This window comes from Panthera uncia, chromosome B4 (assembly GCF_023721935.1).
Source record: "Panthera uncia isolate 11264 chromosome B4, Puncia_PCG_1.0, whole genome shotgun sequence".
NCBI classification, from domain to species: Eukaryota; Metazoa; Chordata; class Mammalia; order Carnivora; family Felidae; genus Panthera; species Panthera uncia.
This window is the reverse complement of record NC_064809.1, coordinates 68,957,137-68,971,106: the sequence shown is the minus strand read 5'-3', so window position 1 is coordinate 68,971,106 and position 13,970 is coordinate 68,957,137. Positions and strand designations below refer to the sequence as shown.

The 13,970-nt window shown below is 35.5% G+C and overlaps 1 protein-coding gene across 1 annotated transcript in view; it reads left to right on the top strand.

Moving 5' to 3' along the window:
• Positions 1-13,970, top strand: part of ADAMTS20 (ADAM metallopeptidase with thrombospondin type 1 motif 20) — a 177,174-nt gene that overhangs the window by 33,236 nt on the left and 129,968 nt on the right. Inside the window, exon 4 of the mRNA XM_049625325.1 lies at positions 9,516-9,775. Within this exon, the coding sequence (XP_049481282.1) occupies positions 9,516-9,775 (260 nt within the window). The remainder of the gene's footprint in view (positions 1-9,515; positions 9,776-13,970) is intronic.

The window sequence follows — 13,970 nt, the reverse complement described above, 5'->3', positions numbered from 1 at the left end:
AGGAGAAGAAAGGGTAGTTCATGCTTGACCTGCTGGACCTGTGTTCCCTTTGACCTGTCAGCCTTTGTAGCAGAAGGAACTAAAATTGCTTGCTGGATGTAGGATTAATGGGAATGATTTGGGGATTTGCAGTGTTCTTTTTCTCTTTCAGGGCCTCCCTAGTGAAAGGACAGTACTGGGTCTGTCCCAGGTCTGTGCACGACAGAAATCAATGACCGTATACCAAATCTTGGCTCAGCTCTGATTCTGTAATTCAAGAAGGACTAGACGCTATATTTTCATGAATATGACTAGCTAGTTCCTTTTAGTTTTGTAGGAGACAGCATTTTCCACTGTGACCCCAGTTACTAAATTCTTAACATTCTACATGTATTACCACATGTGACCTTTTGAAGAGTCATGTGATCTGGAATTCAAATGTAATAATGAATATTGAGGAAATCTGAATTCATTTCTTTGTTATGCCACTTAGTTGGTGGCTGTTGAAATTGTGTGTAACCTGTGTCAGATGTCGGTTTTAAAATGTGCACTATAATAGAAACTGATTCAGGGATACAACAAGGACTTAGTGATGTAATAATTCGTTTATGTTTCAAGTTTCAGCCAGTCACGGGCAAGTCCATAGTTGCACATTTAATGCTAGTAGTAGGTGGGGTTCTAATTAACTGGGGGAACCTCTTTGAAATAAAGCTTTATAAATTTTATAAGCTATAGGTCATAATTCTGTAAGGGTGGTAGAGACTTCTAAAATTGACATCATGGGGGACTGAAGATTTTTCTAAACCTGTTACTGAATACTAAAATCCTATTTTATTACCTAGGTTACCTGGGTAGTTTAATCTTCCCATTCACCACTTTCTTCACCTATAAGAAGAGGATACTAATAGTATTTACTTTAAAGAACTATTAATAATAAAGGAGATAACATATATGAAGTGTACCAGTACATGGTGATTACTCATTAAGTGCTTTATTCATAATTCACACTAGTATTAATAACATCAATAGCGTGGCCTAATAGGACAGATCACCCAGAAAATTTGAAATCCTGAGGAAGTATGCTAGATTTTATAATATCTGATAAGATCACTATTTCAAGGCACACACAATTCTTTGAATTGGGAGCCCTTTTGACTGTTTTACCAGTGGTTTGAAATGTTGATGATCCAGAATACGCTTGTTTTGATTTTATGCTCATTTTCAAAAACAATTTCCTGCTATTGTAGAAGTATAAAATTTGTTCATTTGGTCAAATACAGAGCCTTTGTGTCCATTCTAACCTATGTAGAGACCAGAGTGAATATTTCACTTGCTATCAGGAAAACCAAAGGTAATCTCTCCATCTTTGAATTGATATTGCACATCAGTTAGGATTACTCATACCCTGAATTTCTAGTTTCCTAAACCTTGTGTCCCGAAGTGTGTTCCTTTCTTCTCTTTCCCAATTTTGTATCCTTTGTCCTAATTTTTCCTTCTTCCCATGAACATTTGTTGAGCGCTTACAAGGGCCATAACCCATTACCCACAAGTGTTCTTAGTCTTTGAAGAGTATATAGCTTGCTGGTGGTGGTATGATGATTGTGTTAGTGGTGGGCTATAGGGAAAGGCTTGGACTTAGGGGCAGTGCGGATCAGTGGTAACTTGTTGAGCTAACAGGGATGTTCCTGAAAATGACTTTGTTTGGACATGAATGAAGGACGAGTGAGAGGGACCGGAATGGAAGATGATGGGGCCATTTTGGAGACCTTGTCTAATTTTGCATTCATGATGCTGATATTCTAAGAAGGACTTGAATGAGCTTAGAGACACGGACACTGACAATAGGAGCAATACGAAAAAGGTTGTGAAAGAGAAATGACAAAACTTGGTGACCAGATAAAAAGGGTAAAAGGACAAGAAGAGCTCAATGGTAGTGTACTGTTTAGTGTGAGTTACATGTAATAGGTTATTACTCATAATGAAAGTAAAGCTGGGAATAGGGATAGAAAACTCAATTTAGTATATTTTGAATATAAACTGCCGGGAGGATGTTCAAGTAGAATCATGGATTCCTAATTACATTGTTGAAAATAATCCATGATATAAACTACTAAAAAATTAACTGTGAAACAATCTCCATGCATTCTATAAAACACTATATGGTTAAGTGTTGTATTTACAGATGTAATTAAACATCTTAAGTTCTAGTGGGCAGATTATCCATTGCATGATGTTCCTGATTTGATGGATTTGGTTTGCTCTAAATTAGTTTTGGGCCGTAATACACTTGTTACTAATAAAGGATGGCACATCACTTTAGCATTTGACTTGGAGCATAAATAAAGACAAACATTTCATAAAGATGATGTAATTGACACATGAGCTTTGAATGCCCATTTAAGATATTTGGAAAGGTCACTTTATCATTTGTTGCACTGCTTAATTAGAAAGTTCAAAAAGTAATGATATTAGACATTAAGCCTGTGAAAGTTACAGATGCTGTTTTTAGAAATGTAACTAAAAATTACAATTAAAAAACAAGTTTATTGTAATGACAATGGACACTGAGATGTTAATTACGTAGTTCTATTCACTTTGAATCACCCCCATCCCATGTAGCCTATGTTAAAATTTGAGCTGTATACTTAAGTAACTTTTGGCTCATTATTTGGCTCAAATAATTATTTGGCTTATTTGGCTCAAATAAGATCGTACACATTTTTTACTTAAGAACACATGGCCATCCTTCCATATCAAACACAGAGACCTAATTCAGTAACAGCTGTATAACATTTCATTCAGTTATTTCTGTGTTGAGGATGTTAGTTTGAAAATTCTTAAATTGAGCCTCTTGGATTTTTTAGCTATAAAAGCCATTTATCTGCAAAATCAAAACAATGAAAACTTTCTTCCTAATACTCCTATTGTATATTTCATTTTGTCCTGCTTTAGGTAGCATTACCAGAACAATAGTATATGATAGAGCTGTCCTATTGTTTGAATAGCTGTTAGTTTAGTACATTATTTAAGAACTTAATATAATAGGGGCACGTGGGTGGCTCAGTTGGTTAAACATCCAACTTAGGCTCAGGTCATGTTCTCAGAGTTTGAGTTCGAGTCCTACGTTGGGCTCTGTGCTGACAGCTTGGAGGCTGGAGCCTTCTTCACATTCTGTGTCGCCCTCTCTCCTTCTTCCCACCCCCCACTTGTGTTTGATCACTATTTCTCAAAAAGAAACATAAAAAAAACCTTAATATGTATCATGAATATATGAATCAACATGAAATGCAGGACTGTGAGCAACCCATGTAAAATCATGTACTTCCGCTCATACCCTCCCATTGTGTCCACCTGCCTTCCCTCACTTGAGGCAGCCATCACTTTTAAATCCCAAAACTTAGTGAAAAGATTCATTCATACTGCTATGTTTTGAGGAAGTATGAAATCCTATTTCTTTTCAATTATTTTGGCAAAGTTGTATACAACATTATTTCATTTGCTATAGAAATTAAACTTTTGGGATCTCTAATACTGTTTGTTAAATTATGGTTATTTTTTCCCCCTTTAACCTTCATTGTCAAACAGTATCTTTTAGTGGTTAAAACCATTGATGCTGGAGCCAGATTCCCAGAATTTGTATCCCAGATGTGCTATTTAATATATGGCTGGATTTTATTAACCTGATTCTATGAAACTTTTGTTTGTGATAGGCAAATCTAAACTGTTCACTGTTATAAGTAGTCTATTTAGTTCCTTTTATTTGCAGCTCCATTGATGATCAGCTGTGGTTATAAATTTTTCAATTTCCATGTTGCAGATTTTCATCTGTAATATGGGATTAAACTTATGTCCTTTGGGACTGTTAAATGAGTTAATATAATGAAATTTACCAGAAATGCACTTGACTCATCATAAGCAGTCTGTTAGGTATTGTATTTTATATTGATGGTTGAATTCTTTTTTCCCTAATCCCTTACGTAAGATGATTTTCTTCTTAGAAATTACCTCCTTCCGGGGGCGCCTGGGTGGCTCAGTCTGTTGGGCGTCCGACTTCGGCTCAGGTCACGATCTCGCGGTCCGTGAGTTCGAGCCCCGCGTCGGGCTCTGGGCTGATGGCTCGGAGCCTGGAGCCTGTTTCCGATTCTGTGTCTCCCTCTCTCTCTGCCCCTCCCCCGTTCATGCTCTGTCTCTCTCTGTCTCAAAAATAAAAAAAAATAAAAAAAAAAAAAAGAAATTACCTCCTCCCTTTAAAACTGGAAGTTCTGGGTATGTGTTTCTCCCTTCTAATGTGCTTATATTTAGTAACTATGTATCACACTTACATTTTGTATTTAAAAGTAAATTCTATCCCTTTTGCATTAAGCTTTATGAATTGTTTCCTTCTGCCCTACTGAAATTTTCTTAAGTTGGATATGCCAATTTTCAGTGTTGTTAGCAGTATGAGACATTCAGGTGCTCCACACTATATTTCTGTGATTGGTCAGTATTTTTCATTTTAGCCTTTTGGGTAGGTATATAGTCATGTCTCATTGTGAATTGGCTTTTTCATGATAATCAATATTTTGGCAGTATTTCATATGTTCATATATTTTTGGATTTTGTCTATTGTGAAGTATTCAAGTCTCCCTTAATTTTACTGGTTTTTATCAATTATGGTTTACCTATATAACCCATATATAAGCCATTTGTTTATATTGCAACTATCTTCTCCCATAATGGTGTTTTTAGTGAACACAAGTTCAGTCTTAATTTATTCAAATGAATAGTTTATAATGTTTAGTATTGTTTGTGTCCTAAGGAATCCTTTCCTTTTTTGAAATTTTAACTAAGATCATGAAAATCCTCTTTCCTGTCATCTTCTAAGAACCTTATGAAACGAATTTGGAGTTGTTTTCTTTTTTGCAATTCTTACAGTATTTGAAAAAGTACTGTTCTTTTTTTAAATCCTTAATAGTATTTAGTGGTGAAGCTCTTGGAACTTGGATTATTTGGGGGAAAATTGATTAGGACTCAATTTTTAGACTTTTTTATTTGGACAAACTTTTAAAAAGTTAGGTGGTTATTTAGGCTTTTTAATTCTTCATAGGCCAAATTTGATAAGTTGTGTTTTTCCAAGAATGTTCTAGAAAACAGCTCTAAATTTGTTTCCATCAAATTGCTTGTATTACCTGTTAATGTCCATAGGATCTTGATACTGGCTAGTTTTTCCTTTTTAACCTAGCCAGAATTAAATCTTTAGACGTGCAATTTTGTAGTATTGTTCCAGAAGCTTCTTTCCCCTTTTATTCTATTTTTTCTATTAATTGTTATGTTGTTGCCTTTAATCATTCCAGTTTGGAGTTCTCATTTGTTTCATTATTTTAGCCTATATAGAGCCATCTACTCTAAATTACTCTCGTCAGTCTAACTTCTTCAAACCACAGTGCTTCCTTAATTGGATTATATTCCCATTTTACCTACTATTGCTAGCAAGGGAAATAGTTGATTTCTTAGCGCCCAAGCTGGACACTCTTGGGGAGATTTCTCAGTGAGATACTGACTGGCCCTGTGTAACTACCCATTCAGCTTAGTATGAATTTGATTATTTTAGACACCTCATGTAAGTGAAATTATACAGCCTTTTCTTTTGTGACTGGCTTCTTAGCATAATGTCAAGGTTCTTCAGCATGTAAAAATTTCCTTTTTAAGGCTGAATAATCCGTAGTATGTATATACCACATTTCATTTATCCATTGATGGACATTAGGGTTGCTTCCATCTTTTGGCTATTGTGAACAATGCTGCATGGAATGTGGGTGTAGAAATACCTCTTGAAGACCCTGCTTTTGATTTTTTTCTCTGAACATCTCAGAAGTAGACTTGCTGGATCTTAGAGTAGTTCTATTTGTAATATTTTCAGACACCTTTATTTTCTGTAGTGGTTGCACCATTTTTATAATCCCACCAATAGTTTGCAGGGATTGCAATGTCTGCACGTTCTCACCAACACTTAGGTTTTTTACAGTAGCCATGCCAGTGGGTGTGAAGTGATACCTCACTGTAGCTTTCATTTGAATTTTTCTAAATAATAATGAGCATCTTGTCACATGGTTGTTTGGCCATTTATATATTGCCTTTGGTGAAATGTCTATTCACATCCTTTGCCCTATTTGAATAGGGCTATTTGTTGTGGAGTTGTAGGAGTCTTTTAAAAAGACATCGTATGTGTATATATCTGTATATACACACAATGTATACACACACACATCTCCCCATTTGTTCAGGGAGTTGTATTTATGATCCCTACCATTCCTGTATTTCCATTAGAATGTAATTATCTGGGGGAGAAAATAAAGGTCAGTGGGTTAATGGAGCTTGCCTTTTTTAGTCCATAAATAATAATCAAATATATAATAAGAAAATTACATCCTGCATTTCATCATAGTTCTGATGCTTTTTTAAATAGGAAGTTTGAGTGAATGGTACTTACTATGGTCCTAACCATTGCAGTCTATCAAGTTCCTATAACACTGGTTCACAGCATGCATGTATTAAATTGATACTCATTAATACAACAATGTTAAAAAAATTTCCCATGATAATTTCAAATCAGATTACAGTACATTTAATAGAGTTCAAGGAGCATATCCCAGAATGACTTATTCTAGCAAATAAACAGAAAATCTCATGAGCTTTATCAAATAAGTATTGATAAAGAGATCCATTAAAAAAAATTTAAACACAGATCCAAGCATGTTCTTTTACTTCCATAATGGCTTACCAACAACAATTGCAAGTAGGTGGTGCACCGTGCTTAGGACCATCCGGTATCACTAGGCAAGATTCTGCTGCCAGTAGTGAACCTAGTGGAAAACAAGGAAGACTTTGCTGCCAGCCAAATAGGTGAATATGTCACCAGTATATGACTGTCAGCCAGAAAGAGCCTAATCAATACTTTCCCTTCAGGCTTCCTGAAAGCATCTGCTAAGCAAAAGCTCCAGAACCTGGTACATCAAGACTTAAAGAAGAGTGGAAACACAGCTCAATAGCTTTGGAGAGCCATTTGTCTTAAGTAATTAAAGATAAAATCCAACCCCCCACCCCCCCAAAAAAAAATAAAGTACCTGCTGTTATATATCACCATCACCCCAAAACTAAGGCTACATTTCTCATGAGACTTAGAAATATTTTTAAAACAAGGGGATTATGGTACATTGGAGTCTGTTATAAGAGCTGTTAAACACTTGTGAATCACTTTCCTAAAGTAATGAGAACGAACAACTTTGTTTTCCACTTGACGCATGCTTGTGTAACAATGCCCTGAGATTGCCAAACAGAATCACCCACTGCTGCTGCCTCAAGAATTTGAGCATCACAGCACAACTCTGTGGATAAGCATTTTAACTCTAATTTTATAAACCTAGCAACAAAGTAGCCGACCATTTTTCCTAAACGACATGGCACTTAGACACATTTTTTTTTTTAAAGTTAATTTGAAGGGCATGTGTCTGTCAACACATTATTTCTTCATAACTAGTAATGACAAAAATAATGACTGTTTACTAAGTCCTGATCTAATAGCTCTATGTGAATGGTCTAATCTTTTGAAAACCTGGTCTGGGATGGGTGGTAGAATATACTAACCCGAGATAGGCCACTTTAGCATACAGATTATTTGGAACTAAAGGCCTTAAAAAGATGCAAAATGGGCTTTCTAATTCTCTTCAGGAAAACAGATTTGTAGATACTTTCTCCCATTCAGTAGTCTTCCTTTTCAGTCTGTTGTGTCTGTCCTTTGGTGCAATTTAAAAATTTGATGTAGTCCCATTTGTCTATTTAGCCATCTGTGCTATGGTGTCCTACGCATCCAAGCAGTCCTTGTGAAATCCAATATCACGAAGGTTTTCTTCCATGTTCTTTCTCAGGACTTGGAGAGTTTGGGGTCTTTTAGGTCTTTTGTTGACGTACTTTCCATAGGTATAAAATGAGTAGAATTATGGGGGTAGGTGTACATATGTGTCAAACTTGAAAATTGCCAAGTGGTTTTTCCAATGTGGTTGCTCTAACACTTGGTGCTGTTTTTTAAATTTAAGCTGTTTGGGTAGGTAGAATCAGTTTCTTTTTGTCTCGAAGTTGAATTGTTACTGAAGCACTTAAAGTTATTCTGAAATTTATTCTTAAATATGTATTACTTCTTGTCTCTTCCTACTAAAGTATAAACTTTATAAGGTTCTGTTTGCTCTGCAATTTCTAAATGTTCCTTGATGTAGAGTAGGTATAATGTTTATTTTAAACTGATGAACAAGTCAGTATATTTACTTCCTATTGACGCTGAGATTGGTATATTAAGTTACATCTGGGTCTACGAAGTGGATATTTTAGTGGTAGAATCACCCCCGGATAAAGATGGTAGGAAAAAGTTTCAGGGCTATACACGGTTTGCCAAGTTCAGAATTTCCCAATGAGATAAATTTCAAAACATAAGTGCACGTAATATCAAAGGGCAGGATGGTTTTAAGAATTAGAAAAAGTTGACATGTGGAAACCATGCTTAAGGACTTTGATTACTTACAACCATAAGATTACTGCTTATTTAAAATGAAATTATTGTTGTCATACTCTTATATTTCTGGCTAATCCTTATAGTACAACTGAGTCTGAATAGTTTTGGTATTCGGTTTATCAAGTATCTGGCACCTTGGATTTCTTCTTACCTGATTCCTTTGGTCCATTTTTCTGTTAAATACTTGCAAACAGTTGTCAGAAAAAAATACAGAAGAATAAAGGACTTACACATGGCATCTGTAATTAACATTGAATAATTTGCTGTATTTTTTCATTCCTAAAAAGTTTTATTTTTGAGAGAAGGTAAGCGGGGAATGAGTAGAGAGAGAGGCACAGGGGATTGAAGGGGGCTCTGCAGTAACACCAGCAAAAACCCACTGTAGGGTCCAAACTGAGGAACTGTGAGATCTTGACTTGGGCGGAAGTCAGACACAACTGACTGAGCTACCCAGGTGCCCCTGAATTCTGTATTTAAACATAACCAAACAAAAGTAATCAGGTATCTTATAAATCAAATATTATAAAATACAGATCTACAGTTTGTCTGGATTCAAAGAGTTACCAGTGTTTCATGGTTTTTCTGTCCGGTGATCTTTACATGATGTCTAACAAAAGGTTTTGTTCTGTATCATACAAAATGTGATTGATCTATAATGAGTTGAAATGCCATTGGTTTGAGCACCCAGTGTACCTGAGGAAAAAAAGGGGGACTCCTCAGTTTTAAATTTTTCTACCATTAATAAATGATCTTGAACAGTCATAGCTGTTTTAAAAAAAAAAGACTTGGAGTTTGGTTTCTGTTGGGCCAATCTATGAAAAATAACATTTTATTACTGGGAATAGTAATAAACTGCTGCATCACGGAGTTAAATTTCTTTTTATCTTTTATTTCATGTTGGAAGGTGATGTGTGTGTATTTTTGCCTATTTTGTGCAGTATTTTTAGTCCCACCTAATTTAATGGCTCTGCATTATATTCTTTTCTCCCCCCAGAAAGTCAAATAAAGAAAACCACTTTACCCTTTCAAAACTACAGCAACACAAATGAAGATCTTAATGTAAAGAAGGAAATGGTTTTAGGGTACCCTTCAAAAAATAAATCATTGGAAGATGAAAGAAGTCAATTACATTCCAGGAAAAAACGTTTTTTATCCTACCCGAGATATGTGGAAGTTATGGTTACAGCTGACGCTAAAATGGTTCATCATCATGGACAGAATTTGCAGCACTATGTACTAACACTAATGTCAATTGTAAGTAAACTTGTCCTTTAAACTTTCTAAGATGTGTAATGTTTCCTTCACATTTATCTGAAAAGTTACTCGAACTTCTTAAAACATTTGAAAGTCTCTGAAAACACTTAAAGAATAATTCGAGTATTTTCAGTATCCTGTATTTTCTACCCTTTGGTGACAGGGAAGATTCTAGTAGCCCTGATCTTTCACCCTTTGAATCTGATTGTTTTTTTAAAGCTTATTTATTTTGGGGGGAGGGGAGGAGATCGCGAGCACATGTGCGCAGGGGAAGGGTACAGAGAGAGGGGGAGAGAATCCCAAGCAGGCACCGTGCTATCAGTGCAGAGCCTAATGTGGGATTCGAACTCCTAAACTGTGAGATCATGACCTGAACCAAAATTCAGAGTTGGAGGCTTAACCAATTGACCCACTGAGCTTCCCGTGATTCTGATTTATATATATTTTTTTAACATTCATTCGTTTTTTGAGAGACAGAGCCATGAGTGGGGGAGGGACAGAGAGCGAGAGGGAGACACAAAATCTGAAGTAGGCTCCAGGCTCTGAGCAGTCAGCACAGAGCTCGATGTGGGGCTTGAACTCAAGAACCATGACTGAGCCACCCAGGTGTGCCTCCCCACCCCCCAATCTGATTTTTAAATCTTCTGCACAGAAGGAATGGAAACTATTTTGCTATTGCTATATTTGTCAAGTCAGAAATTGGAATATATGATATTTTATTTTTAAGGTTTTTAATTTTAATTCCAGTTTAATATATTGTTAACAGAGTGTTCTATTAGTTTCAGGTGAACATTCAACAGTTCTATACTTAGTGCTCATCATGATAAGTGTACTCTTTAATCTCCATCACCAATTTCACCCACCTCCCTTTCTGGTGGTAATCCTTAGTTCTCTACGGTTAAGAGTCTGTCTTCTTTTTTTTTTTTTTTTCTTTTTTTTTTAAATTTTTTTACCTTTGCTCGTTGTTAAATTCCACACGTAAATAAGATCATATTTGTCTTTCTGACTTAATTTGCTTAGCATTATACTCCAGCTCCATCCATGTTGTTTCAAATGGCAAGGCTTCATTTTTTTATGGCTAAGTAATATTCCATTACGTGTGTATGTCAGACACATGCACACCACCTCTTTATCCATTCATTTATCAGTGGACACTTGGGCTGCTTCCATAATTTGGCTTCTGTAAATAATGCTGCAATAAACATAGGAGTGCATGTGTCACTTTGAATTAGTGTTTAGGTGTTTTGGGGGGTAAGTACCCAGTAGGGCAATTACTGGATCATAGGGCAGTTCTATTTTTACTTTTTGAGGAAGTTCCACACTTTTTTCTATAGTGGCTGTACCAGTTTGCTTTCCCACCAATGGTGCAAGAGAGTTCCTTTTTCTCCACATCCTCACCAACACTTGTTTCTTGTGTTATTTTAGCCATTCTGATGGGTGTGAGTTGATAACCCCTTGTAGTTTTGATTTGCGTTTCCCCTGATGAGAAATTTTGAGCATGTCTGTTGGCCATCTGTATGTCTTTGGAGAAATTCCTGTTCATGTTTTCTGCCCATTTTTAAAATTGGATTATGTGGTTTTTTTGGCTGTTGAATCAATTCTTTATGTATTTTGGATATATATCCATCCATACTCGTACATGGATATGCCATTTGCAAATAGCTTTTTTCCCTTTCTGTAGGTTGCTTTTTAGTTTTGTTGTTGGTTTCCCTTGCTCTGCAGAGTTTTCTATTTTGATGTCCCAATGGTTTACTTTTGCTTTTATTTCGCTTGCTTCAGGAGGCCTATGTGGAAAAAAAACTGTTAGACTGACGTCAGAGAAATTGCTTCCTCTGCTCTCTTCTAGGATTTTTATGGTTTCATGTCTTATGTGTAGGTCTTTGATCCATTTTGAGTTTATTTGTGTACATGGTGTGAGAAAAGATCCAATTTTATTCTTTTGCATTTTGCTGTCCAGTTTTCCCAACACCATTGGTTGAAGAGACCATCTTTTTCCCATTGGATGTTCTTTCCTGTTTTGTTAAAGATTAATTGACCATATAACTATAGGTGTATTTCAGAGTTCTGTATTTGGATCTATTGATCTATACGTCTATTTTTATGCCAGTACAGTACTGTTTTAATTACTACAGCTTTTTAATATAACTTGAAGTCTGGAATTAGGATACCTCCAGTTTTATTTGCTTCAAGATGGCTTTGGCTACCAGGGTCTTTATCTGTCTCATAGAAATTTTAGGATTGTTCTCTCTCTGTGAAAAATCCTTGGTGGTATTTTGATAAGGATTGTATTAAATCTGTAGATTGCTTTGGGTACTATAGACATTCTAAAAAGATTTGTTCTTGCAACCTGTATAAAATGTCTTTCCATTTCTTTAGATTTTCTTGAACTTATTTAATCTGTTTTATAGTTTTCAGAATAAAGGTCTTTCACCTCTTGGATTAAGTTTATTCCTAGATACTTCATTATTTTTAGTGCTGATATAAATGGGATTGTGTTCTTCTATTTATCCTGCTTTATTCATGTATAAAAATGCAACAGATTTCTGTACATGGATTTTTGAATCCTGCAAATTTATTGAATTCACTTATTCTAGTTTTTTGGAATCATTAGGGTTTTCTACATATGGTATCACTAGATTTGCAACTAGTGTAACTTTTATTTCTTAACAATTTAGATGCCTATTATTTTGTTTCTTGCCTAATTACCGTGGCTAGGACTTACTTCTATGTTGAATAGAAGTCATGAGAGTAGACATCCTTGTTTTGTTCCTGATCTTTGGTTGACAAGCTCAGTTTATCCCTGTTGAATGTTGTTAGCTGTGGTTATTTATATAGGGCCTTTACTATGTTGAGGTATGTTCTCTCTAAGCCTACTTTGTTGAGGGTTTTTATGAACGGATGTTGCACTTTGTCAAATGCTTTATCTGTATCTGTTGAAATGATGATATGGTTTTTATCCTTGTGATGTATCATGTTGATTTATTTACAAATATTGAACCACCTTGTATCCTAGGAATAAATCGTACTTGATCATGGTGAATGGTCTTTCAATGTATCATGGGATTCAGTTTGCTAGTATTTTGTTGAAGATTTTTACATATGTTTTCATCAGAGATACTGGCCTCTAGTTCTGTGTGTTTGTGTGTGTGTGTGTGTGTGTGTGTGTGTGTGTGTGTGTGTGTGTGTGTGTGTGTGTGGTGTCTTTATCTGGTTTTGATGTCTGGATGATACCTTACAGAATGAATTTCCTTTATTTTTTCCCCCTTTTTTTGGAATAGTTTGAGGAGAATGGGTATTAACTATAAATGTTCAGAATCTTCCTATGAAACCAACTGTTCTAGACTTTTAATGGGAGTTTTTTGATTACTGATTCAATTTCATTGCTGGTAATCCATCTGTTCACATTTCTACTCTTCCTGCTTCAGTTTTGGTAGGTTCTGTTTCTAGGAATTCACTTTTTCTTGGTTCAATTTGTTGGCATGAGTTTTCATAATCTCCTCTTACAGTTGTCTGTATTTCTTTGGTTTTGTTCCTCTTTAATTTGTGATATTTGTGACTTTTTCTGCACTTTTTTTTTTTTAATGAGTCTGGCTGGAAGTTTATCAATTTTGTTGATCTTTTCAAAGAACCAGCTCCTGGTTTCATTTATCTGTTGTATTTTTTTAGTTTTATATATTACTTATTTATACTCCAGTCTTTATCATTTCCTTTCTGCTGGTTTTGGGTTTCTTTTTCTAGCTCCTTTAGGTGGTAACAGGTAGGTGGTTCAAGATTTTTCTTCTGGTAGAAAGGTAGAACTGTATTGCTATAAACTTCCCTCTTAGGACCACTTTTACTGCATCCCAAAGATTTGGGACTATTGTTTTCATTTTCATTGGGACAAAATGACACTTTACATTATAAATGTTATTTATGAAGATTAAAGGACAGGCAATTAGAGAGCTCCTTTAGCAAATTTGGAATGTAAGATCACAGTAGCTGTCAGAGTTCTTGACCTGATATTAACATCTATTTTGAGTAGGGGTGGTGGCAGTATCCTGGAACAGAATTCTAGACCTAGTGAAGGACCTAGACTAGTTCTACAGTGGTAGAACTCTATATCTTATATATACCAAATACATACACATACTTAAATCTGTTGTCTGGACTCTTCTGGATTTAGGCCTATTCTTTTGGAGTAATTACTAAAAGCATC